A 23,563-nucleotide genomic window follows, 5' to 3' on the forward strand; every position below is an offset into this window, starting at 1 on the left:
TTGCTTTGGAGAGGGCGGCTCTCACCTGAGTATCTGAGATGTCAGGAGAGCAGCACTCTGCTTGGATAGATATTCACCCTTTTGGTGGGGAGTGGGGGGAGAAGTTTGCGCTGAACCTGTCAGCTAGCATGTTGGCAATGTCTGTGGGTTTGGTGTATTTTTGTCATTTTGGACCAATTCTGAGCATATCTGGGAATTCCCACCCAGGTTACTAACATAACTAAAGAAAGCCTTGTGATTATCCTTAGTGTCCTGTGCAATTTATCTCTCGAAGCTGGCCTTAGACGACTTTATGAGTGCCCGTAGTTTTTTGCTAATACTGATCAGAGATGCCTCCCCTTTTTGGGATTTTGCTCTATCATGTAGTAGCTTCCTCCTTCTATTGTATAGTTTGTTTATGGCTGGGGTCCACCAGATAGGACGTCTGCCTTTGGAGGATTGGGTCTTGGTTTTATTTGGGATTGCATGATCCATGCATTCCTGAAGGTGTTCATAGAATGCGTCTATAAAGGATTCTGCGGTCTGGGCCGATTTTCCACAGGCCCGGGCTTTGAAGGATTCCACCTCGGTTTTGAGGAGTGTGAAATTTGCTTTAGAGAAGTTTTTCACTGTGGTTTTCTGGGTAGGGGTGGGTCGGATGTGAATATCCAGTGAGATTAGTTTATGGTCTGATCTTACCAGTGAGGGATACACTTCTGGTCTGGAGCATAAAGTCCCCATGTTGGTGATGATCAGGTCCAGTATGTTTTCCCCTCTTGTGGAGTGGTAACAAGTTGTTCCATAGCATTTCACTTTATAAATTCTAGGAACCTTGGCTAGGTGTTGAGCTAGAGTAATGCTCCCAGTCTATGTTTGGGTAGTTGAAGTCGCCCAATATAATGGTGTTTGGAGAGACCTTCATATTTTCCAGTGTTCTCAGGAAGGCCGAGTGGGCTTCCTGGGTTTGGGAGGGTGGTGTGTAGCAGGCTATAAACTGGAAGGCAATTTTACCCACTGTTAGTTGCACATGGATAGTCTTGGATGCTTCGTGCTGTGCCACCAACCTGGAGGTGTGGGTATCTTTGACTAATGTTGATACTCCCCCCTCCTTTTGTGGTTCGGTCCAAGTTTTGGGGCCAAAAAGCATGGTATGAGGTATAACCTGCTAGTGTTAGGGTGCTCTCGGGAGCCTTGAACTAGGTTTCTGTTACTGCACAGATATCGATGTTCTCCATGCTAAGGAGAGTTTAGAGTGCGTGCATCTTGAGGTTTAGACTTCTGCTGAGTAGCATTACTCTTAGTTTCTTATCCCTTGTGATACCTATGGATGTGGGTTTGTCTTTTGAGCCTTGCCTAAAAAAGGCACTATGGATGTAGCAAGAGCCTTTGCCAATATCCGAAAGCCCAGGGGTGACAGGTGCAAGCCGTCCCTAGAGAAGCATCGTGGCTTGTCGAGCATGTCATCCCAGGCTGACAGGCATTGGATCCCCTTTGAATGACACTAATACTTAAGCCAATTGTTGAAATTGATCATCTTGTCTTCATATTGTGGCATCATTCTTGGTGAGGGTAAGATGCTACTCAAGGTCAGGGTCATACCGGCCTGGGCTACATGCTCAGAGAGCTCCTCTACGTCTCTTTTCATGTAGTCTAGGGAGGTACGTCTCAGGTCATTCACAGCAGCATGGAAGTGACTGAGTCATACTTGTACTTGCCTTGAAGTGACCTGAGTGCTTGTGTTATGTGGCGGATCCTAGCGCCCGACAGGGATCCGCCCGACAGGCAGTTCACCGTGACCTTCTCCTTGTTCAGCCTGGTGAGCGGGACGTCAGTGTGCCTGACGATAGAGTCACCTATTACAAGTGTATCAGGTGTGTTGTTTAGCTTTAAGGGCTGTGACTGTTCAGCACACTGGCTTTGTGAGCTATGTGTTGCACGTGTTTTGTTTTGGGGTAGCGGTTGCTTGGGTGTCTGCTTTGGAGGTCTCTGCTGCTTAGGCAGATTTTTATTTAGAGCCTCCGAGTATGTTTTTGTGTGTTTATGTGTTTGGTTTGCTGTTGTGGTAGGTCTATGTGAGACCATGTAATGTTCGACATTTTAGGCGTTCGAATAATTGACATAGACCTGTGATGACAATCAGCCACAACTTACAATTGTAAAAATCGGGAATTAAAGAGGCTACTCAGAAATTTGTGGTACCCCATTATTTTGCCCTCAAAACCGGTAAATACCGATGAATTTGGTACAGATGAGAGGTATGATGTGGGTGGTGTGTGTTTGGGAGGTCTCTGTTCTTCTGATAGGCTTTTAGTGAGTACCTCTGTATATGTAGGTTTGTGTGTCATGATCTTAATTTTGTGTAAGAGAAAGGTATATGCCCTGACAACCTGTTTGATGTCTAGTTTGTTTTTACATTATATAAATAACTCCAATTCCACAGTATATATGTAGCAAAGGAAACAAAGTACTGGGAGCAAATAACTAGAGACAGAAAGGTAATAGAATGGGAAGAGGCCAAGAATTTGTTTGGACTGTAGGTTACAGATTGCCTTCTCTATCAGTGACTGATATCAGAGTTTAGACAAAGGGAAAGAAATGGGGGGGGGTCCTAAACAAAAGACCAGCACCGATAGAGAATTTTTGTAGAATCTAGAACAGAAGTTGCCATTAAAAAAGGAATAATTAGAAGAGCATAAAAATATTGCATGATAACTATAAGAATCAATCACAGGAGGTTAGGAAGGATTGGAAGAGAGACAGGATAAGCAACTCACAAAGAAACAATGGGAGAATATACCTAAGTCTCCCAAATATGCAACAAGATCTAGAAGACTTAAGATTTTTGCTTGGAAATGTTACATAGATATTTTTCTACCCCAAGTAGACTCCAGAGAAATTTTCCTCAGGTAGACAGCAAATCTTGGAGGTGTGACTGGGAAGAAAGAGGTGCCTGGGAACAGATTTCTGAGAGTGAGGTGGGTTGGTGGACTTTATGGATTCCCTATAGGATGTGCCATCGAAGATGCCAGGTGGGTGGATTGGTGTGACGAAGGAGATGATTTTTCTGAGCTATGATACAATTGGAATTAAGACATGTTAAGGCCTTGCTGTGTCTAATTATGGTGGCTGCCAAAAAGCAATTACTACAAAATGGAAATCAAAATCTAAACCAATTATATTAGAAATGACTATAGTAACAGATACAAAACAAATGGAACTGAGATCTTTAGCAAAGGGTAGGAGCAAACTACACAGGAAAATGGAAACTGTAGAACAATACAAACAGGAGCAATGAGGTTTAAAATAAGGCAGGACTTAAATGAGCTATGCAATGTTTGACTGAAAATTATTGGGTAGATTATAAGTGATGTATAATGTTTCCAACTGGGAGTGTATCAGTATGGTTTGTAATGTAAAATATTTGTAACTAGGATTGTATTGGTGTGGTTTGTTTTCATTTATATAAATCTACGACTGCTTATGTCATAAGTGATGGTTTAATAAATATGTTCCTTGTTTAAAAAAGGGGCAGGAATTTAATAATTTATGCAATACTGCTTAGGTTATATGATATGTATCAATATATGTGAAGTATAATGTTTGTTAATTTAAGTAATCAATGTCACAAGTGATAATTCAATAAAGGTATGTTAAAAAAGCAGTACTCACTCCATAAAAAACACACTAAACTATTCAACTGGTTTGCTTGAGCTACTGATCATTTTCTTTAAATCACATGATTAACCTTGCTTTACGTTGCAGTTTTTTCCCCTGTAAAGGACTTTATAGGGAAATAAAAAGTTTATATTATACCAAGAGCACACACAGTCTTTAATATATTCACTTGAAGCCCAATGTTAAAAACCCAGTGATAATCATGGAGATGGGACAATTCAAAGAACAATTACCCTCGTAAAACAAATGTACTACATCGAAATAGTTATTTTTATTATCAAAATAAAATAAAAATGTCTAATGTACAGTGACTCGGGTAAAAAAAACATGAGCATGTTATATGCATAGTTGCAACAACTGCTACTGGAAGACAACACAAGTTGATACGCATTCTAAGTATAGGTGGAGCAGCTTATAACGAAGCAGCGCTGAACATCCACAATGGCACTTTAAAGGGATAACACACAGCGGCTTAACCACCCACGTAAGCAGTGGTACACTGTACCCATCATGTGTGCAGAGCAACCCAGCTCCTGACTATCCTGGGGGCACAATACACACACATAGTATAAACACACGTGCGTCTGCGTGTATACATATATAAACACACGCACATCAGAGTAACCCCCGTCTCCTTTAATAAAAGTCCCCAGCAATAACACAACTTACAGCACAGGAGGCATCTCCATTGCAGTTGCTGCTCCCAGGGTCCCTGCTGAAGCTGAGAACACGCCGCCAACCAGAAAACACGGCTGCCTGCTGCACCATTCCAATGTAAAAAAAATCTAACTAGTTCTTGCGTTGCCTAACTTGGGCTATTCAATCCATCATTCTGCAACAGCAGCACCTGCGGTCCTCCCAGTCCATCTCCTCGTTTTTCTTTAATCCTGCTAACCTCTCAGTTATTAAAGTCAGCAAGTAAATGCAGAAACTGACTCCAGTTCCGTCCCGCAGGGTTCAATATTCAATCTTCTCAAAAGATCCCTCCAAAAATTTCCAAGTTAAACTCATACACCGACTGGTCAGCTCGCAGCTCAATGTTTCCAAGTCACACGCTCTGCTGTTGCTACAGCATCAGAAAGCCCAAGGGAAACTAAATAATCTCCAAGCCAACTCGTGCAATTGCCGCAGCAGACTGGCTGTGTAATTTTACGAGTCGCAGATGAAAAGACTGCTGGTACCTTTCTGGTGCTGAGTGAGGTAGTACGTAGAATTGATAGCGCCTACTATCGGTAGAAGACGTGTCAGCCCACTTGTTACCGTGGAATTGGGATTATTTGTGTACTCTTGGTGCGAACCAGGGCAGTTGAATCCGACAGTATTGCTTTAAAGTGGATTCACACTGTCGCTATTAGCTTTCAACTCGCTCAATTTTGGAATGAGACAGAGATAAAAATAGTCCAAGACACATGCACGGCATCAGGGACACAGGTATCGTTTAAATATTTGGAATATTCACGAAGAATGCGTAGACATGGGTCGAATACGGGGATTAACACGAATTTCCGAAGAATAAGAACAGATATAATTGTACCATGTGGTGTATCAGTAAAAGCATCAACCCTTGCCGATCTGTCACAAAATCACAAATTACTTGATGAATGAGTCCGACTGAAAATTCTGAAGAAAAGCCAGCTACAAATGAGGAATGTCACTGCTGAAGTAAAGCGCTATGCTTTCAAACCACTTTTTAGTTTTATAATCAATTAATTTTATATCAGTCAGCTGTGCTTTTATCAAGGCATGTTGGTACTCAGGTTACCCCACGTATTTCCCAAACCCCGGAACTTTCGGAATGAACTGATTTCATTGTCTCTCAACTTTTTTCAGTAAAGCGTAAGATCCAATGCTTTGACAAGCTGGCAAAATTCGTGACACATTAATTTGGGAATGGAACCTAGGGCCATATTGAAATGTATTTTACAAAACCTTTTTAATCTTCGCAAATTGCACACAATCATGACAGTGAGTAATGTGGGAAATGTTTATGTCCTAGTAGTATATGTATATATATATATGGCAGATTCCCGTTACCCAGAAGGAATGATTTTACCTCATAATGTGTAACAGTTGAAGAACTGGGGCTGACTGTTAGAAGCTAGGTTTGGGTAGTAGGGTTTGGAGAATGAGGCGGGGACATTAGTCATGCACCATTGCCTTATGATAAACATAAGCAAGAGCATAGTTTCAACAAAACATTACCACACACCGCACAGTTGATTGGAATATATGGCCACAGCCATGTATTTATTATGCCAATCAGATCAAATTACGGGTCAAGTCAGTGCTAGCCCTAAAAGTCAGTGCTTATTATAGACCCGTTCAATGCCACTCAATAGATATTTAGTTATGCACAAAGGACAGAACGTGGAAGGAAGGCATATTAATCAGGTCATAAAATACTGCACAGCATCCCTGAAAAATGCTCAGCCAACACACCGATGGCTGAAGGGATCTGCAACTAACCTGGCAGTATTCAATCAATCACCAGTGGCTAAAGGGAATGTGCAAGCTGCTGGACCCCAGGCTGTAGTCTGCCCACTACACCATGGGGGGGGGGGGGGGGGGGGGTTGTCCACCCAGAGAGGGCCAAGCTGTCTGAGCCTCATGCCTGCAATCCAAGTACATCTCCCATGCAATTTAGCTTTCCAAATCTGTCCTTCCGCCTTCATGGCTACAACTCTCACCTAATCTACCTACTACACGCTAGAGAACGCAAAACCTTGAAAAAAACAGTGGGAGAAAACAGGAAATTCCTTTCCTACACCTATTGAGGTCACTCCTTAACGGTCAGCTAGCACCTACCTAAGTGCTAACTACACCGCTTCTAGCTTTTGTGAGGAAGGGTGGGAAGCAGGTTGTTCTACTCTGACATGCTCCACTCATTGAAAAGGGCCTTGCCTAACTACTTCTGCTTTTTAATCTCTCTAATAGCTACTCTCTATGTTTTCATGGCCCCCTCCCATTTCTCCTCCTCCTAACCTTATCTTGCCTTCTTGTCCCCCACCTCCCAGCATATTATTTTCCTCATGACAGTATCACTACAAGGTGAATACCTTAGCCCACTCTCAAAATGGCTCACAACTGAATTAAAAAGGGATCTGATGTAAATCTTTTGTTTATTCATTACAGATAGGACCTTGGTTCCATCCTTGGAACCGGTACGGCCGTTTTCCAGCTCGCGCAAGCCAAAAACTCTCAGCTAAGAACCTACCCACAACGCCCCTGTCCTAAATACTCCAAATCTCGTTTGCCACATTCCTAGTCAGACGTGGTAGCCATCTCTCTCAAAGCTAAGTAGTAAATTGTTGATTTTATGACAATTTTTTCTTCTAAATTACTAAATTTTTAGTCAAGTTAGCCTTTTTTCACTGTCACCTATAACCTAGGCCTATTTCCTACCCTTTTCCTTGTTAATTTAATTTTTACCCTTTTTGTTATTGTCCCTCTCTCCTGTCTTTGACAGACCTTCCCTTTTTACTAGTGGTATTCCTTAACTAACATCACTGGTATTTTATTATTTTATCTTTATATTTTTAAGATTTTTATTATTATTACTATTATTATTATTATTATTATTATTATATATACATATTATTTTATCTTATTCTTTCTATAGGATAGCATTGTTTTCCTTACCATGTCAGACAAAGCTAAGTTGGGTTTTAAACAGTGTGACAAGTGTGGAAGTAAGATGCCTAACTCAGATACCCATGTCCATTGTGTCTACTGTTTGGGTGTGGATCATATTAAAGCTGATTGTGACATTTGTGCTAGTTTTAGTAATTGGACATTAGCAGAAAGTAAGAATAAACTTATTTTAAAAGATTAACTCAAGACACCTTTCTCGGAGGCTCTATCTGGGTCGGAAGTCTCACCACCCTCTAAGACCAAAAAATATAAGGAAAAACAGAGTCACTCGGTTCCTGCATCCCCGTCAGTTATGGAACCGAGTCGGCTCCGTGCTTCACTAGCGCCCTCAGCACAGACCTCCTCTGCACCAGGATCTGTGTCCTCTCCCTCGGTGCCAACCATGGTTTTCATTCCTATTTCAGTTCCAACCACAGCACCTCTGACTTTGGTGCCGTCCGTGGTTCCCACATTGGCTCCGATGACTGTACATGCCTTGGCACCATCCCTATCCATGGTGCCGACAGTCTCCTCAACTCCATGGGCTCTGATGACTGTACATACCTCGACACCATCCCCGTCCACAGTACCGACAGTTTCCTCGGCTCCATGGGCTCCGATGACTGTACATGCCTCGGCACCATCCCCGTTCACAGTGCCGACAGCTTCTTCGGCTCCATGGACTCAGATGACTGTACTTGCCTTGGCACCATCCCCGGCCATGGTGCCGACAGTTTCTTTGGCTCCATCAGCTCCAAAATTCGAATACCTGCCAAGGACAAGATATTCCCCAACTTATGACCCTTTTTTGGGGCAGAGGTTTAGTCCCTTTCTAGAAAGACCTGATTCCCCTTCAGCAGCCTCCTTTAGATCCACTAGGAATTTTTCTGAACTAGACCTAATGCAGGTTGTGGATCAGCTTCTGGCAGCTAGGGGATTGCCCACTCCAGGTAGACCTTCCGTCCTTCCTGGCTCGGAATCCTTTACCTCATCTTCCCCTGCTTATCCTCCTTCAGCATCCTCCCTGTTCCCGCTACCAATATCTGCTTTGGTAGATACTGTCTCGGCTCCGACAGCAGTGTCTCCCCTGTTGGCACCGACTACCCTTGCTGTATCAGCTATGATGGAGCCGATGCTTTCTCGGAACGGTGCTTGGAGCGTCCCTACCTTGGTACCTAATTTGGCGCCTTTTTTTCGCTGGCACCGTCTATGTCCATGGCTCTGATGACTTCCAGTTCTCTCGGAACCCCTCAACTGGAGGTGGGGTCGAGTGTGCCTACTTACAGGTGATGGAAAGGGCCCTTCATCCCGAACACTCACAGCCAGCACCTAGGACACCAGTATCAGAAACCTCCCCTAGCATGCTCCTCTCTCGACCCGCTATGTCAAGTTCCTGGGCATGGGAGTCACAAGAACCCCCTGTGAAGGGAATCCCTTCTCCAGAGTCTTCCTCAGAAGATCCCACGGGGAGCCACCCTGGAAGAAATGGTACAAGAGGAAGCACCTTGACTCCTCGGAGGAATCTATCACAGAAGACACTGATTGTGATGAGGGAGAAGCATCCCCACGCTCTCCCCCAGACAAAGTTTCATTTGGAGACATTCTCAAAATCCTCAGACGTGGGGGGAATGGAAGTCCTCTAACCCTTCTTCTGAGGAATCAGTGTTTCTGCAGGCGTTCCCTGCTCAGCCATCTACTTCCTGGGTGACCCCACCAGCAGATGATCTTGTTAAACTAATTGTGCAGCATGCCTGGAAGGCCCCGGACAATGTAAAACCTGTCCCCCGGAGGCCGGATAAAATTTTATCTACACCTGAAGACCAGCTCCATTGGTCTAAGCAGCTGACAGTTGATTCTATGGTCGTGGCAGTGGCCACCAAGAGGGAACTGGCAGAAGATAGTACCACTGTCCATCCTCCAAACAGGGAGTCCCAGACCATGGACAGCTTAGGAAAGTGGACCTATGCATCAGCGACCTTCGCCATTCGATCACTGAATTATCTGGCACACTTTACTCGACTCCAGAGAGACCTAATTTCTGAAATGTCTTCCTCTTTGGTAGGGGTTCTGCCTGATGAGGTACGTGACACTGTAGCTTCACAGCTAGCTACTCTTGAATCCATCTCGAACTCCTCGATGTGTTTGATATCTCACACCACTGAGGGGGCAGCTCAAGCTGCTGCATCTGGTGTTGTCATGAGATGTAATGCTTGGATGAAATTGTGTGACTTTGCACACCCCTTTAAATCTTCATTCGTCAATGCTCCTGCCAATGAATCTGCACTTTTTGGGCTCAAGATACGAGACACACTTGCACATAGTGAGAAAGATGGAAAGACCTTGTCTGCTGTGGGCATATGCTTTTCCAACCCCCAAAGGTCCTACTCCAGGAACCAGAAGGGAGGAAAGATATGGTTCAAGAAATCCCAAGGATCCTTTCATGACACTCGTGGTGAACAATCCCCCCTGAGCAGGGGGGGCAACGCATATGGAAGACACCCTTTTCGGGGTAGAGGGGGTCTGCGTAACCAGGGAGCCAGAGATTCTTACCCCAGCAGACCCTACCAATGCATCTGAGCAGCGACCCGATTGCTTTCCTCTGGAAGCAGTCGGGGGTCGTTTTTCTCTGCATCTACCAGCCTGACATCTTATTACTACCGATGTTTGGGTGCAGAGAATAATATCCAGAGGCTACCAAATATCATTTGATTTAACTCCCAGACCCATCAAACGAATCCCTGATGTACCACCCAATCAGAGGGAATTAGCAGCTCTTAGAAATAGAAAAAGAGTCATCCAACCAGTCCCACCAGAACAGACAGGATCCGGGTTTTACTTGAGGTTCTTTTAATGCCAAAAAAGATAGGGGACTGGAGACCAATTCTGGATCTCAGCCTACTGAACAAATTTATCAAACCTCAAAAATTCCGAATGGTCACAGTACAGTCCATTCTTCCCTTCCTAGAGAGGGACAATTGGATGTGTTCTATAGACCTACAAGATGCGTACAGCACATAAAGATGGATCACCGCTCACGGAGGTTCCTCTGCATCTGGCTGGGAGCCAATCACTACCAGTTCAGGGCATTGCCATTCGGTCTCTCAACAGCCCCCCTGAGTGTTCTCCCAATGTATGGAAGTTGTGGTAGCCCATCTTTGACTACAAGGATTCCAGGTGTTTCCCTATCTAGACGACTGGCTCCTTACCGCCCCGACCAGGAATCTCCTAGTCTACAGCCTCGCTTACACTCACGGTCTCACTCTCCACTTGGGAATTACAATCAACAAAGACAAATCTCAGATGTCCCCAACAAAGACACTGGAATTTATTGGAGCGGTCTTCGACACAACATCCTGTCAAGCTTCTTTCCCCCCTCACAGGCTTTTGAAAATAAGACACCAAATTCAAGAGCTTCTTCCTCACACGTTTGTACCAGCAAGTCTTGTACTTCAACTCTTGGGCTCCATGGCAGCTGCCATTACTTTAGTACTACTGGCAAGACTGCACATGAGAATCCTGCAGTGGCTCCTTTCCGCACAATGGTCGTTGTTAACCCACCCACTCAACCACATGATATTCCTTACTGACCATTGCAAGGAAGAAATGCTATGGTGGATGGAGCCATAAAAGAATCTTTGGTGTCGACCGTTCTGTCTTCCCCAACCCACGGCCACGGTGACCATGGATGCTTCACTGTTGGGGGGGGGCATTTTCAGGGAAAGACTGTCCAAGGTACCTGGACCCCCCCATCCAGGCCAACTTGCACTTAAATGCCCTGGAACTGAGGGCAGTTCTCCTAGCATTGCAAGCATTCCATGCATCCCTACCCTCGGGGACCATTGCAATTCAGTCAGACAACATGTCAGTCGTCTGGTATATCAACAAACAAGGTGAAACCAGATCTTATCCCCTGTGTCGGGAAGCCATGAGTATTTGGCACTGGGTAATAGCTTCCAGTCGCTTTCTTATAGCAATGCACATTCCCAGGCGTTCCAACTTTATTGCAGACAATCTGAGCAGGAACATTCTAATGCCTCACGAGTGGACCCTCAACCCTGTAATAGCAGATCGGATCTTCCAACTTTGGAACAAGCCTTGCTGCGACCTGTTCGCTTTCCCCCTGAACTACAAATGCAGAAGCTATTTTGCCTTGATCCCCCCTCAGGGGGAACCACCGAGGGATGCTCTAATGCATGATTGGCCCCTGGGTCTTCTGTATGCCTTTCCCTCATTTCCTCTCATTCCAAAATTTCTCCAGAAAGCTCAGAGGTTGAAAAGCAAAGTGATCCTCATTGCTCCCTACTAGCCATGTCAAGTCTGGTTCCCATTTCTATGGCCTCATCTGATTTACAGCCTATGGTTCCTGGATCATTCCCAGGACCTATTATCCCATCCTCACGGATTGATTCATCCGAACCTGCACAGTCTCAAGCTCACAGCTTGGTTCCTCCACTTCCAATGATTGCAAGGCTGCCTGACATCCCATCTCCTGTTCGTGAAATTCTTCTGGCCTCACACAAACCTTCCACTAGAAAGGTTTATTCTAGTAAATGGACTAGGTTCTCTATTTGGGCCAAAGACCCTTTCTCTATGCCTATTCAGAATATTCTACAATACCTGACTACTCTTCTACATGCAGGAGTCTCAGCTTCTATGATCACTGTACATTAAGCAGCTATTGCCAATTTTTATAATGGCCTTGATAATTCTTCAATTATGTCACACTGCCTATGCAAGACCTTTTTGAATGGAGTATTACATGTTAAACCTCCGGTCAAGCCTCCCTTAGAACCCTAGGACTTGACTCTGGTGCTTCAGTTTCTCACAGGCTCTCCCTTCGAGCCCTTTGATTCATGTGATTTGAAATTTTTGTCATGGAGAACCATACTTCTAGTAGCACTCACCTCAGCGAGAAGAGTATCTGAGCTGCAGGCCTTGAGTGTCAAGAGTCCTTACTTGGTCTTCCACATGGATAGGGTTCCCCTTCGTACTGACCCTTCTTTTTTGCCCAAAGTCATTTCTGGCTTTTCCATTAACCAATCTATTGACCTGCCGGTTTTCTTCCCAAGGCATTCTAATAGAGGGGAGTACCTTTTGCACACCCTTGATGTGCACTGGCAGCTTCGTTGTTATTTGGACAGGACTAAATCTTTCCGGAAAACAAACCAATTGTTTGTGGCCTTTGCAGAACCCAGATTGGGTAAACCTGTTTCCAAAGTGACTTTATCCTCTTGGCTTAGAAAAGTCATTACCATTATCTACCAACAGAATAAACTACCCTTACCTTCCAGAATAAAGGCTCATTCTACCAGATCTATGGCTACTTCTTTAGCCTTTCATTCCAGAGCCTCTATGGATGATATATGAGCAACAGCCACTTGGGCAAGACCTCATACCTTCATATCTCATTACAAATTGGATTTGGCCTCCAGGGGACGAGCATCTTTTTGTTCTATGGTGCTTAGGAATATCCTTCCTTAGGGCCACCCAGGACTCAAGTAGCTGGGGACTAGGTCCTATCTGTAATGTATGAACAAAAGATTTACAACATCATATAAAGAAGTTATGTCTTACCATAATGTTCCATCTGTGTTGTAGATCTTTTGTTCATTCATTACTTCCCGCCCTCCTTCCCCCTGCCTGGATTCCAAGTGGACTTTAAGAACTCCGGGTTAGGGTATTTGCTCAGACAAAGCCTCCTACCTTTTTTCCTATTACTACATCTTCTATCTAGGGTAGGAAAACTTGACTTGATCTGGAGTATCTAGGAGAGGGGAATTGTGGGTAGGTTCTTAGCTGAGAGATTTTGGCTTGTGCGAGCTGGAAAATGGCCGTATCGGTTCCGAGGATGGAACCAAGGTCCTATCTGTAATGAATGAACAAAAGATCTACAACACAGATGGAACGTTATAGTAAGACAGAACTTCTTTTTTTGGTTTTTAGCTTGTAAGAATGAGAATTACCAGTGCTGGTCCTGACAGCTTTTAGTTATTATAAAATGTAGACAAAATGACACTAACAGTATAAAGCCAGTGGAAATAGTGGACCTTTGGCTTAGCTGAGTCCCATACCTCTCAAGTGTACCTCATTATGTGGAACGTTCCTCATTTTCAGTCCTAAAACATTCATTTTAATTGCAGTTTCACAATGAAAGGGTCTGTCATACATTCGGTGTTAAGACCTTCTTTAAATGATATTTATGGTAAATAATACTGACTCATATTAATTCATCAAAAGAACTTTTATAAGTATAAGGTAACACATTTTAAGCATCCTGTAAACTTTCAAATTGAAGTTGTTATTAAGGTAAGAGTTCCTCATTTTGCTCATTTGTTTCACACTATAAGAGGTAGTGTTACACATTCTGGAGATGGAAGAATGAGAAGTATGTGAGTGACCCCAGATTTTTGGCAATAAGCCTTGCGACCCTGAGATATACCTCAAAACCCTAATCCATCTTATTCCCATAAAACAGCAGATTTATATTCATATTCATCATTCCACTAAGTTACCAGGTATTTATTTAGTTTAAATTTGTAAGCCAATAGGTGAACTGGTCCATGAACCATTTTGTTAAGTCACGACTTGGAACATGTATCAAAAACAAGAAACGTAACAGACTTGTAAAGGTTACTATATATACCAACAGATTAACACAATACACATAAATATAAGCAATAAATAAAAATGGATTTCAGTTTGTGGCAGTGTTATAAAATATGGTCAATTAATGGTGCAGAACATAACACAGTTAAGGCATCTTACATTTTATGACAACAGCATGTACAGAATGTAATTCAGTAGCAGAGCTAATAAAACACAACTGAGGATTTCATTCTAGTTATATAATTATCCTTATGTAGCTTCATACTCCTCACAAACTAATATAGGTTATAAGAATTGTTTCTACCCTAATATCACAAAAGCTATATGTAAAAAATATATATATATATATATATATATATATATATATATATATATATATATATATGGGATTGGTACTGATCACTGAAGGAACCTTTAACCGAAGCACAAACAGCCGGGCATACTTCTGCAAAAGTGCTTTTTACCGAAAAAGCACTTTCGTGGAAGTATGCCTGCAGCTAGAGGGAGTCATGGGGGAATGACTGTTGTGGAGATCGTACTACAGTGCAGATAAGGGAATATTCCCTTTTCCTCACTGTAGTGTGATCTCGGCGTGAGAATATTAAAGTAGGGGGGTGTGGGGGGCACAGCCCCCCACATGGGGGGGTGCAGGGGGGCTTGCCCCTGTATAAAAGTAGATTTAGTATGTTTTTTTTTAATGCACTTTAATGAAAGCGCTTTTGTTAAAGTGTGCTCGGTGATTGTGGATTTGGACTATTGAACTTTCCTTCAATAGTCCTAGAGCCATATATATATATATATATATATATATATATATAGATATGTAGGGTCTATATTAGATACTTGAACATTTGAAAGTTTTGACTACCATATGGTCGATACCATATAATCGAACTTTCAAAAGTTCGAATATCTAATTAAAAAAAGAAACTACACAAAACACTGTTAAATTGTTGCAGAAACATGTCAGAATCACCAGACTCACACTGTACTGCTGTTTCCATTATAGTTTAATCTGTCCAGTTACACTGTCTGAGATCATTTCAATTCTATTTTAACATGCAGTCTTTTGCTTTTCATGAACTGTCTCAATTGCACCCTTGATTAAGTTTTCTCCCAAGAAGAGAGAAGAATGTCCAGTTTATATATCTTTTCAAAGTAACAGATGTTGTTTTCAAATGTCTTTGCAGTTTGCATGATTGATTTCTGTTTCATGTCCTTCTTTGGTTATTTTCTTCATTGCTGTATCTGAAGACTTTATAAAAAGTCTCTCCACGTCATCTCTGTGTCACTTGAAGTGTCTGTATTTTATTTCATTTATTTCTGCATCTGAAAGTTCACAGAAAGTCCCTGTTGATCAACTTCCTTCTTTGTATGTTCCAGATATTATTGTAACAGGATGCCATGTCTAGCCCACAAACATATTTACAGTTAAACTAACTAAGCATGTTTTATTTTTGCAGGTGTCAAACACATAGCCGTTATTACTTATCTATTTTTAACTGCTTTCATGCTTGCTTAAGCAAGTTGTCAGCCTTGCAGTTACACAGAAGCATTTATTTCAAAGTCTTGTCAAGTTAACCCTTGCTTTACAAGGCAAAACCTTGTATTAGAAACAAGCATATTTCTTTTGCATTGCAGCATACATTTAATTTCATTATTGCTTTGGGAAAAGAATGGCCATGGTGCAGTTAGCGTCATCGCCTCACAGCAAGAGGTTCTCCCATTCGATTCTCGGCTGGAGCATCTTCTGTTTGGAGTCAGCATGTCCTCCTTGCGGTTGCATTGACGTATAAAGATATGTAGGTAGGTGCGTGCGCGAATGGGTGTGCCTTCTTTGAAGGTAGGGCATCGGGCTGGCACCTCAAGACCGTAAAAAAACATTGCCAATCATTAGCGGACCGGAGTTCCGCTGTGGCGACCCCTAACTGGGAAAATCCAAAAGACATTACTATTGCTTTGGGAAAATAATATTTACAATATCTATCAATTCCCCCTTTTTTAATTATCAAGGAAAAAAATGCAAAAAAGCAATTTACAGGAAAATGTGATCCTCTGTACTTAATAACTTTTCTTTATTGTTAACAACAGTTACTTGTTTGACAGTTTTATTAACACAGTTTTAACACATCTCCTCTGTTATATCTGAGATAGCTCCATATGTTGCATTTGCTAAAACTTTTATTAACTTTGTAACTTTCGATATTGCCTTAGTGGCACCATACCAGTGAAAATTTTCAGTTTTTGAAATAACACTATTTCCTATGTCTAGCTGTTTTAAAATCTTTCTCTGTTTTGGAAAACTATCATGAACCTCCCTCTTTTTCTGGTGATTTTTTTACCATGTCCTCTGGTAATGTGTGAGTAATTCTCATTACTGGAACTGCATACTCTATGTAACAGGATTCCTCCTCTTTCATCCCTTCCTTAAAATAAGTATTATGTGTTAACTCCCATACTGTTTTTATTTTATACTCGAGCTTTTTCACATGACCAGAGTTGGTGTAAAGTAACAACCCTAACTGTACCTTTCTTTTGAACAGATTATCCCTCTTTCTATTTTTATCAACTGTGATTTTTTATGGCTGATTGTTTTACAACTATTTTTATAAGATCTTTTAAACATAAATACTGTATGTGTAACCTCTACGGGGACTGCATGTAATGGCATTTTCCCTCTGATCTGTGCCTTATTGCTGGTTCCTGCTTTCCAGTGGTCGATGGTTGTATTGTTTCTTCTACTTGTGGGTTCCTGTGTTGGAGCTTAATTGTGGTTCGTTTTTATTTTCCCTCTGTAAGAAATGTGGCTAAAAACTCAACAATTTGACTTGTTATGTGCCTTTGCAAACACATTTTGCATGTCCAAAAATGTATTGAAATCAGGTATCCAATCATGATGTCTCTGTTCTTGTGATCTGTTATATTTGAGTATCTCTCCTCGTTTTTTTCTTTGCAACTGTTTTTTATTTGCATTTTTTTGTATGTACATTTCTTTTTTGGATTGCTTTGTCCTGTCCATATATTGCTATTATAGAAACAAATTTAAACTTTCCTACGACTGTTAACAGACTGTTACTGTACTGATACTGTTTGATTGTTATTAACTTACACTGATTTCTATGAACCAACATGGTGTGCTGCTTTTGCTTGGATTTTTATTAGCTGAAAAATGCTGTTTGTCTAAGATTTTATTAAGTTTTTTAATTACTCTGTACTTTACTACCTGTATGTATTCCTGTGTATTATTGCCAGGATGGCAGTTTCATCAGTCTGACTAATGATGTTCTTGATGTACTAGATTGTTTATAAGACTGTTTGCTGTTATATTTCACGTAAGACATTATTTTGAAAATATGACATTACAGTCACTGTATTTTACTAATATTGATTGTGTTTGCTGTATGCATAAGCTGCCTTTGGAGACATACTGTACTTTTAATGGGGGGGGGGGGGTTGACCCTCTCTTGTTACCATATAACTTTTTCTCATTTAGGATTTGTCATAGGTACTGCCTTAAATGTTACTCCATTTCCAGACGTAGATGTGGACTTACATACCAAACATTTAATTGCATTGTTTAGTTTTGCATATATCATTTGCATTACTGTAAATGTATTTACTGTATCTGTATTAACTTTAACTTTACACTGTATCTTTATTAATTTTATTGTGTGTCTCTATGTCTGTAGGCTATTTCTCTGTTTATTCTGAATCTGTCCTGGTTTATTAAACCAGTAAAGTAATATTTATTTTTCTGTCTTTTCCTGTCCCCATTGTTTAATTAATTTGCATTGAGTTTTGTGTACTAACATTGTCTTCCATTGCTTTAAAAGATCCCTGTACTTTGCAGCCAACTGATAACCAGTGTTATGTTAATTTATTGCTTTAATGCTTATTTCCTGCCATGATCTGGGTTATAGGGAGGATCACCCCCATATTATACTGGTTATAATTTACCATTTTTAAGGCAAGGGGGTTGTCACCTCTTTTTTCTGTGTACCCTGATGTTTGCAGGTTATTTGCATATAGGTCCTTTGCTATGTATTACCTGTTTCAAAAACAGTGTATTAACTCTCTGTGGCTGTCTCCTGTATCATCATTGCACTGCAGAATTGTCTGCAGTAGACAAGATTGTGATACCTGTAACAACTGTGACATTTTTAGGCTTAATTTTATCTTTAGACTTTAAAGCATTAAGCTGCTTTCTGTAGTCTACCAGCTGTTTTGTACATTTCCTGTGTGCATCTACAATACTCCGTACTTCTTTTAAACTGTCTAGCACCAGGGGTGGCTTGTGCTATCGGACTGCCGGACAGCAGCCCTCCCTACTACAAAAAAACAAAAAAATCTGTGAAACAAAAAAAAAAATCGGAGTCCCGATTCCTCTCCTCTGTGCATGCGCAGACATTTTGAGGAACTCAGACTGCCTTTATCGGCAGTCCGGATGCAGAGAAACAGGTACCCAGCAATCTGTGCTGTGAAGTACCAGGAATCTGTGCGGTGATGACCGCACAGGACAGAGAAGCTCCGAACGGCTTTCCCTGCAGGCAGAGCCAATGAGGGGTGAGATGAGAGCTCTCGCGGAGATTTCACTGTGCGGGCTTCGTCGCTGGGATTTCGTGAGTGGATTATATTCGCTTCGGTAGGTCACTGGCTGGATGGATGGGCTTCCAGGTAAGTGAAGGGTGTGTGTGTGTGTGTGTGTGTGTGTGTGTGTGTGTGTGTGTGTGTGTGTGTGTGTGTGTGTGTGTGTGTGTGTGTGTGTGTGTGTGTGTGTGTGTGTGTGTGTGTGTGTGTGTCAGGTCACAATCAAAAGCATTTTGCTTGACATGTAGCAGCTCATAGCAAATGACTTTTAGTTCTCACAACCACGCTCACCTTATAACAAAGTAGTAAAAACATGTAAAGCTCAAAAGTGCACAAAGGACAAAAAGAATGATACTTGCTTAAAGGTCTAAAACAATCAGAAGCCTAAAACACCCTGCTTCACTCCCCTGTCATCATAGAAAGCTAACAAGCAATTCCAAAGCTTAAAATACAATATAAGACCAAGATTACCCAAAGCACAATATAAGTGTACAACTTATATAGTACCTAATAAAATAAACAAATGCACTTATCCCAGATGTTGTGGGCCTGGTGGTCTACTCAAATATGGTAAAGAAGGTTGCAATTAGCAATGATCTGCTTAACATAGCAGCAGATATGAGCTAAATTTCCTTGGTACACTTACATAGCTGTTGGTTCTTTCATGGATTAATTCAGTTTGCCATATCCACTTTATCCTGTTCATGGACATGGAGGTGCCAGAGGCTATCCTGGCAAACAAACTTTTCAGTTATGCAGGGAACTGGTTCTGAATGAGGCATCGATCCATCTCAGGATGGAAAGACACATGTGTGCATACACATACACCATGCATACACGTATCATCATTTCACTTGCCAGCACTCCTTTGGAATGTGAAAGGAAACTCAGGATCCAGATAAAGACCTGGAAAGAAATTCAGGTTCCACACAGAATACACGAGCTGTGAAACTTTCCATTTCTTATTTAATGGTCGCACAATTTGTTGTTGTCTCTTCTCTGTGTCTTTAATCTGAATTGTTGATACAAGAGTATCAGAGGAGTGTTACTTCATTCTCTGTTGCCCTAAGCAGAATCCATGCTTCATTTGTTTTATTTTTCTTCTGAAAGTGAAGATCTCTGATCTCTTTAGTTGTCTGAACATATTCTTCTTTCCCAGACCACAATGAAGAGAACTGAAGGTTAGAAAACTGCAGCATTGTTTTATCTCTTAAATAAATCTATTATGAATGTATTTGTTTTATTGCTATTGGGTCTTAAAAGAAAAGGGATGGTTGTCTTTTCTTGGTTCATGGCTGACTCTTTAGGATCCCTTGGGAGGTTGTGCTGCATGTTGAATACGTCTACCTGAAAGGAGCCACTAAGAAAACATTTTTCTTTGAATAATTCACCTCAGACAGAATCTTTTCTTAACAAGAAAATAAACAAAACTATATCACGGGTTGTGTTTCATTGGAATGCTGATGGAATCCTGTCCTTGCTGTGGTCAGAAACATTCAGGTCCTTGAATTTCTTAAAGCAATGAAAAGCCAAAGCTGCAATTGTTTCACATCATTTGTCATTTGTGTTGATGTCATTGTATTATCATCTGATACCATATTTACAAAAGTGTGGTTTAAAATAATGTTATAACTCTCATAGGAAAAACAAACATAGAAAGTTGAAATGGAGGAAGTCTGCCCTTGAATTTGGTCTTTGTTGTTGCTCTAGTTGTTACAGCCTGTTTCTTGCTGTGGCTAATACTTGACTTGGGATGAAACTATATACAATATTACTGTAGTTGTCTTTTCTCAGTATGTAACTGGGGCAAGATTATTTTAACTGCATTTATTTGTCAATAGTGCTTTGAATATTCAGTTTTTCAATTGCTTATGTAGAGGAAGGAGCATACTGATGGATTTTATCTGCTTGTGTCTCTTTTACTGAGCTTTTCTTAAGATTACATGCACTGAATTATATTTTCCAGGCATGGGAAGACTTCTTTTTTCAATGTAATTGTGTTTTTCTTTGAATGGTTACCAAGGTAATTGAGCAACAGATCTTCTTTACTGAGTTCTAAATATCTTATTTACTGATTTGTAACAACTTCCTTTTCATAATTTCAAGCTATGCTATTTCAGTGTCTTTGTATGTTGTCATGACAGCTATGTTACTCTAAACTAATTATATCTGCACTCAAGGTACAGAGCAGTTGCTCTGGAAATAGTTCTGAAAAATAATATTCTTCAAATTATTTCCACTAACGTCTGTATTAACAAAAATACTGATTAATTTTGATTTGCATTCATGGAACATGAATATTTCTTAGTTTCATTCATATGCCACTTAAGTTTTGTTGTTAAATACATTATAATCAAATTTGACAGACTTAATAAACGTATTTAGTTAACTGCCTCTACCAATTCAAGTTTTTATGTTTTTTTTAACTTCTGATTAATTATATTCAGTGTGAATTTATTATCCATTCATCACTTTTTTCTTTGTATACCATTGATACTTTCCAGTTAAATCTGTATAAGTACTATTTCATCTTGCTTGTTGGGAGTTCCATTTTTTGTTAGCCTCTCTGAAATGAAAGATCTAAAAACTGCCTCCATTAATCTTTGTGATCCTCATCCATCCTCAACACCTTTTTCCATTTTGTACATGGGGTCAGGGTGTCACTTCAGCAGTGACAATCATCTTGAGCCAAGGTTTACACTGCCAGGTGGCTCACCCTGCCATGTTAATTCACTCATACCACTCACTCACATGCACACTCTCATCTATGGCCAGTTTAGAGTGTCCCATATACCTACTGCAGGTCTTTGGAATGTAGGAGGAAAACGGAGCACCTGGAGGAAACCCACATGACCGAAGGGAGGACATCCATTAAACTGTGTGATATTGATATTAAATTCACAGTTCTTAATCTTTCTTCAGACAAGCAGACCTGATATTGTACGTATAACTGTATCCTGATTACAACTTGATGTAATTCCACATTTAGCTATGTCCAAATACAATACATAATATAGATATATACTTGGAAGTAAAATTGGTGATGGGATACTTCTCCTTATATGTAAATATATTAAAATACTCCTTCTCCCTTAATATCTCTCTGTGTGTGTAATGCCCCAGTTACTATATACCGGTGGCTAGAGAGAACAAATGGTGGTGGGTAGAGATACTCAGGATTGAACCCTGTACCTTGGATGCAGGTGGTAAGGACCTGAATTCCCTATCCACCACCATTTCGAAAAAAAATTGCAGATTTTTGCCTCATATTTGTTCTGTTCCTCATAAAATCTGTGGTTTCTGTGTCTACATTTTTCCTTGCAAAGTCTGTAGTGCAGTGGTGCACTGGTAGCATTGCTGCCTGACAGCTACAGGTTCTCTGGTTTGATTCTTGGCTGGGGTGCCTTCTGTGTGGAGTCTGCATGTCCTCCCATCTTACAAAGATGTGTCTGGAGTTTCTCCCTGCTCTGCTGAAAATTGTCTTTTGTTCCAAGTCAGACTAGTTTCCTGGTTAAATGTTTAAAAATAACAGGCATTTGAATTTCAGACTTCATATTCTTCAGAAAGTACATGGTAACACAAAACTGTTTATTCTAGCAGATGTCTAAGTTTATAACATGGATATTTGAAATTTATCCCTATTTTTGGGACTGTTTTCCCCCATTATTGGCTTTGTCCAGGTATTTTGTGCTAAGGTTGAGAGCTATCTATGGTGAGAACTGAATTCATTGAATGTTTGGGGGCTGTATTCCCCCCCATTACTGGCTTTGTCCACATGTTTTTTGCTAAGAGGTTGAGAGCTATGGTGAGAACTGAATTCACTGAATATGTTTGGGGGCTGTATTCTCCCATTATTGGCTTTGTTCAGGTGTTTTGTGTCAAGAGTTTGACAGCTATGGTGAGAACTGAATTCACTAAATTGTAGACATTTAAGTTTGTCTTCCTCCCTTTCACAAAACTGCTGATTTGGCATAGTGGTATGTTTCTCTGACTGTTTTGCACAGGTAAAGACGTGGCAGTGAAATGTATGGTGGTAACACAGCATTTTATTCTAGCAACTTTCCAACATTGTACGAGCAATGTTTAAAATGTGTCCCTGGTTTTTGGGCTTTTGTCCCCCACCCCCAATAAATTTCGGCTTTTTCCAGATTTCTTGTGCTGCAAAGTTCAGAGATACAACTGTGTGTCAAGTAGATTTTACAAGGAGCTGAGAGCTGCAGGGGAACAAAACTTTAGTGCTGCTTATTCTGAGTCCACTTGCATTGTTAATAGCACAACAGGTAGTGTACTTGCTTTTGACACAGAAGGCTATGGGTTCTACTCCCACAATGGATAGATGCATTGTTGATACTGTACTGTGTTGTAAAGTAGGTGGATGCTGCAGTCCTTTTTGCAAAGATACCTAGAGTAGTAACTATGAACCTGTTATCAGTTTGCCATACAGTCCCTATTGCGATATTACTAGCTTATCATTTTTTTAATGCATGCAACGTAGGCAATTTGTTCCTCAAGGACAACAGGCACTTTATTTGTAGATGAATAAACAATGACATATAAAGTTGTTTGCTAGCAGCAACCTCTTCATTGTTACAGATTTCTTTAATGTGGAATTATTTAGATGACTTTTACACTTCAGAGATTGTGCATATTTACTGATAGTGGTGGACTGTAGAAGGTTGAGTAGACTTTTATGATTGAGATGTTCTGAATTGGGTAGTTTTGTCATTGGTGTATGCATTTTGTTTCATTGTTTACTGGAAAAATGTTCAAAAGAATACATTAAAAATACCCTCTAACAACTGTACTATAGTACAAGGAATACAATTTAATACAATCGGGAAGGTGTATCAAAGAGCATGTGTATGTTTTGTGTTCAAGGGGCCTATGATTTAAAAACAGCCCAAAGTTAATCTTTATCTGCCACTGGCAAAATGTATTTTCTTTGAATGTGTGTTTCAATGCTGTTTCAATGCATGTGTGTTTCAAGGGCAGAGAAGTTTTAATGCTAAGTCTGTTTTCATTGTGAGACTGCATTGCTTTGTTTAGCAGATATCTATTGGAGTTTGTGCTGTAAAAATGCAAAATA

At 40.8% G+C, this 23,563-nt stretch overlaps 1 protein-coding gene across 2 annotated transcripts in view; it reads right to left on the reverse strand.

Moving 5' to 3' along the window:
- The window catches only part of KLHL2 (kelch like family member 2), a 1,417,988-nt gene extending 1,412,673 nt beyond the window's left edge, over positions 1-5,315 (reverse strand). For both annotated transcript variants that reach the window (XM_044062211.1, XM_044062210.1), the window contains exon 1: positions 4,324-5,315. In XM_044062211.1, the coding sequence (XP_043918146.1) occupies positions 4,324-4,343 (20 nt within the window). In that variant the 5' untranslated portion in view covers positions 4,344-5,315. The remainder of the gene's footprint in view (positions 1-4,323) is intronic.
- Positions 5,316-23,563: the final 18,248 nt, after the last annotated feature.

Source organism: Protopterus annectens, chromosome 2.part1 (genome assembly GCF_019279795.1).
Source record: "Protopterus annectens isolate FY-2018-M chromosome 2.part1, PAN1.0, whole genome shotgun sequence".
In the NCBI taxonomy this organism is placed as follows: domain Eukaryota; kingdom Metazoa; phylum Chordata; order Ceratodontiformes; family Protopteridae; genus Protopterus; species Protopterus annectens.